The sequence below is a fragment of the Neltuma alba genome, unplaced genomic scaffold (genome assembly GCF_004799145.2).
Source record: "Neltuma alba isolate B1F8T4 unplaced genomic scaffold, ASM479914v2 tig00006191_pilon, whole genome shotgun sequence".
Lineage (NCBI taxonomy): Eukaryota > Viridiplantae > Streptophyta > Magnoliopsida > Fabales > Fabaceae > Neltuma > Neltuma alba.
The window spans coordinates 21,908-26,461 of NW_021634381.1; the positions used below are offsets into that span (position 1 = coordinate 21,908).

General features: G+C 37.0%; 1 protein-coding gene across 1 annotated transcript; it reads left to right on the top strand.

The window, feature by feature from the left end:
• The first annotated feature begins 1,004 nt into the window (after positions 1 to 1,004).
• Positions 1,005 to 2,475, top strand: LOC114749828 (transcription factor MYB106-like). Its single transcript, XM_028938368.1, has 4 exons — positions 1,005 to 1,137; positions 1,273 to 1,402; positions 1,608 to 1,902; positions 1,969 to 2,475. Exons 1-4 carry the CDS (start codon positions 1,005 to 1,007, stop codon positions 2,473 to 2,475), a joined length of 1,065 nt encoding a protein of 354 aa, XP_028794201.1.
• The last annotated feature ends 2,079 nt before the right edge of the window (positions 2,476 to 4,554 follow it).

Consider the following 4,554-nt stretch of genomic DNA (forward strand, 5'->3'; position numbering starts at 1 on the left):
ATAAATTATTCAAGTGATCATCATGCTATATCTCTTTAAATTGTTCATATTGCATCCTAAAATAAATTCAAACGATAATACGTGCTGAAGCTTTACAAAAGATGATATATAGAGTGTGCAAATATAAATCTTATAAGGGAAATTATTATATCACATATATAAATATATATATTAAATATTCATATCACTGGGACAGATTAATCTTTTACTTTTTTCCTTAATTTTCCTTTTTTGCATGATTCTTTCCAATCTATATGACGCTGAACAAGTACATGTCTCGACTTTCTTGATACTGTCACCCACGTACATTTATTTCTTATTATTATTTACTGGGCAGTACTGAGGTGAGTACTTGTTTGATTAGATCGACCACATGCATGTTTTTAGAAGTTGAAATTAAAATTCAGAAAATTACAAGGGCACTAGGTCTTCTGAGTAAGGTCATCATAGGGATGCCCGAGACCATATAAAAGAGACAAAACCATGAACTGCTATATATGTATGCCAAAATTATTAGATATGAAACCTTACTAAGAAATGTAGATGTACAATAATGTTGTCGTCTTTTAAATATGAGTATGGTGAATCATCAGTCAGATAGATCCTTTTTCTTCTGTCTAATATGGTTATTATAAACATCATTTATTACGTCATATATACATATATATATATTTATATGTATGAAAGATCGGCTATTTATAACTTGGATCTTTCTTCTGCATCCTTTCAACTTGCTTTAGCTCCATCTCTTGTCTCTTCTTGTCTTCTGCGTTCTGTCAATCCAACCTTTTCCTCCCTCTATCTTTCTCTTCAGCGTTTTTCAGAGGCCATATTGATGCATACGATCTATGTTTACGTAACCTCAATCTTCGCTGCCAGTTGCTTCCTTTCAACTTACCTGATCGATCTGTTTCTTATTAGCTTGCTCCGTCTCTGGTGTTTATATAGTTTTCTACTTCTCTAGTTCTCTCTCTCCAGCAAGCATTTCCCAGGTGGAAATTAAAATGGCGAAGTCGTCGCGCGGCGAGAAGGCAACACTGAGGAAAGGACCATGGACCCCTGAGGAAGACCAGAAGCTCATGGCTTACATTCAACAACATGGCCATGGAAATTGGTCTTCCTTGCCTGCAAAAGCTGGTACGTATAATTCCGCGACTTCACATAACTCCACCATATTATGATCTCTCGTTTCATCCGCAGACACGCATGTATGTATAATTTAGGAAAGAGGAATGAAATATGTGTGTTTCATGTTTTCGACGACCAAAAAAGGACTCCGAAGATGCGGGAAGAGCTGCAGACTGAGATGGACTAATTACCTAAGACCTGACATCAAACGAGGCAACTTCAGCTCGCAAGAAGACCAAACCATTATTCAACTTCATGCTCTTCTTGGAAACAGGTTAGTCTCAAAACTCTTGTTAACAATTCCTGTGTCTGACTTGATGATTGGTCAGGTCAACAATAATGATTCCATTCGATCCAGTTGAGTTCCCTTAAAAAGTAAACATGACATGATGTGTTTACCGAAAGACGCGCGCGCGCACACAACTTTTAATAAATATTATTCCTGAATGGTTTTTTTATGTTTATATTGCACGTACAAGATGGTCGGCTATAGCACTTCGTTTGCCAAAAAGAACAGACAATGAGATCAAGAACCACTGGAACACCCACCTCAAGAAGAGGCTCACCAGAATGGGAATAGACCCCACCACTCACAAACCCATAAACGACGTCGTACACGGCCGTTCCAAGGATGCAGCCAACCTCAACCATATGGCTCAGTGGGAGACTGCTCGGCTCCAAGCCGAATCCAGACTGGTCAGAGAATCCAAGCTGCGGCTCCGGATCAACGAGCTTATCAACTCCTTCTGTTCCCAAGCTTCTCCCACTCGACTCGTGCTCAACAAGGTCACACCTCTGCCGTCACCACCTCCCTGCCTCGACGTCCTCAAGGCATGGCAGAATTCATGGTCGCCGACGTCGCAGTCTCCAACTCCGACAACTACTGCTGATAACATTCCCAAAATGCATAGCATGTATGCCATGATGCTCGCCACCGAGGACGACCTAAAGTCGCCGACGTCGACATTAAGCTTCACAGACACAATTATACCCAACTTTGGACTTATCAATCAAAGCTTATTACTTCCTTCTTCCAACGCCGGAGGGGACAGTGGAATAATCATGAAAGAAGCGAGTGATGGTGCGTCATATTGCGAAAACTCTGTGGGAAGCTTGATGAGAGACGACGACATTATGGTGGCCGTGGAAGGATTCAGATCAAGAGGGTATAACTGTAACAATTCCATGGCAGGCCTGCAAAATGACGATGAGTTGGCGTATGGATTCCATGAGATCTCACCACAACAAAACCTGGGAGTCTTAAATATCGGGGAAGAAGGAAGCACCAACTTTGAGGAGAAGCATTATTGGGAAACCATACTCAACTTGGTCAATGATTTTCCCTGATCATCACCTGCAATTTCCCTGTGTCATGTGACGCATAACGATGGAGCTGTTTTGTTAATTAAACTAGACTCGCTCTGAATTAGTAATCAATAAAGGCACAAAAATATTAGTATCGATCATGATGTCATACCATGCATGTTTTATGCAGAATTTCTCCTTAAATACTTTCCCTAGTTTACTTATCCTTTTGGCTATTTAAATCATTACTATTATTATAGATGACAATTAATCTGTCGTTTTAAGTGGAGGGTTCAATTAGTTGAGTGAATCAGGTGACTTATCTGAATCAAAGCTTCATCAGCTATAGGTTTAGCTTTCTGATAAAATGATGTGTTTTTATTTTATAGTATAGCGTTGTGAAATATGAATAATGTGTAAATATATTACATGAACCGGCCGTAGCATCTCGTTTGTATAAGCCCTTTAGAATGAAAGATGAGGAACTCAGGGGGAAGTTAAGAAGTTTGGTAGAATCCTTTATGGCGTCCCTATATCTGTGTTGTGTAATATGATTGTCGGCCTAGCATATATGTGGGAACATTGCTCATTTTTTGAACTGATGGACATTGCTCAGTTGAGAGAAAGGCGTACGCCAATTGAGGATTATATACGCATACACACACACACATATATATATTGAGTAAGATTCTGCTGACATACCAATTCAATCAATTTCTCTGATGTTTCATCAGAGCTTATTTATTTTGGCTAGGCACGGAGAATCCTCAAGAGACGGGAGGCGACCGATATGGCAATAACAAGGAATCAAAGCCCTCGCTTGTTTTAATTGCAAGAGATCAGAGAAAAGGGCTCTGATCGATGGACAGACAGTGGAGAAGACAAACACAAACGCATAGGGCACAGAATGAAATGATGTGAATTATGAGCAGAATAGTAATTCATGGGAAAATGGTAGAGAAGAGGTATAAATTAACGAGGTAAGGTTTGTCTGATTACAACTATATATAGAAGATTTGAGGAATATAAATGAAACCCACTTAAATTCTACCTCAAATGTTGCAGAGAATATATAGTTCGTGAAGTAGCAAGAAAGCATTCCTAAGGGCAGATTTAAGAATTATCGGTTCCAATTGAGGTAGCTCTGTCAAAGGCGTTTTATTTATTTATACAAACTAGAATTTGAGACCTCGTTCTTAAGCGGCTAAAATTCCTTCACTAGGACCAATGCCTGCTGGTATTCCCTCTTGTAATATAGATCAAAAGAGATTGCTAAAAACAAGGTGCGTGCATATGTGCGTACATAAAGAGCATAAGTAAATCTTATATATAGTTTCAGTCCTTTTGTGTAACTGCTTTTTTCTGGTTTACATGTATGACTGCATGATTAAAAGAAGCTTGACCATTGTAGATCTTTCTCAACTTCTTAAGTTAAATCAATATATTTGTATTAGTTCCTGCATACTTTCATTTTAATAGAAAAGTACTACCTCCGATCCTAAATATAAGAGCTAGTTGACTAATTTGATGAGATTAAAAAAATAAGTTAAGTAAGTTATTTATAATAAACAGATATTATCTTTTTTAAAATATTCTTACTAATAAAGTGTACTGGCTAAAAATACTATTATTAGAAGGACTATGTTGAAAAAATACATAAATATAAGAAAGAAAATGTATTAAAGTCTTATATTTATGACCAAAATAAAAGTCAAACGAAGTCTTATATTAAGGACGGGAAGTAGTATAAGAACTAGTTGATTAATTTGATTATATTAAGAAAATTAGTTAAGTTAGTTATCTGTAATAAATAGGTGTTGCCTTTCCTAAAATACCCTTACTAATCAAATGTCATTTAATGAAATATTCAGCATGTGCAACTACTATAAGGACTATCCTAAAAAAATGAATAAGTATAAGATATAAAGTCGATTGGAATCTTTTATTTAAAATCAAATTGAAAGTCAAACTAATTTTTATATTAATGACATAAGGTAGTATGTCGTAAAAATAAATCCAGGGGTAACAAAATCTTTTCATCCTTAATTACACACGTTTATTTTAATACGCTATCACTGAGGAATCGGCCACATACAAGGGCAAACATATATATTGAATGCC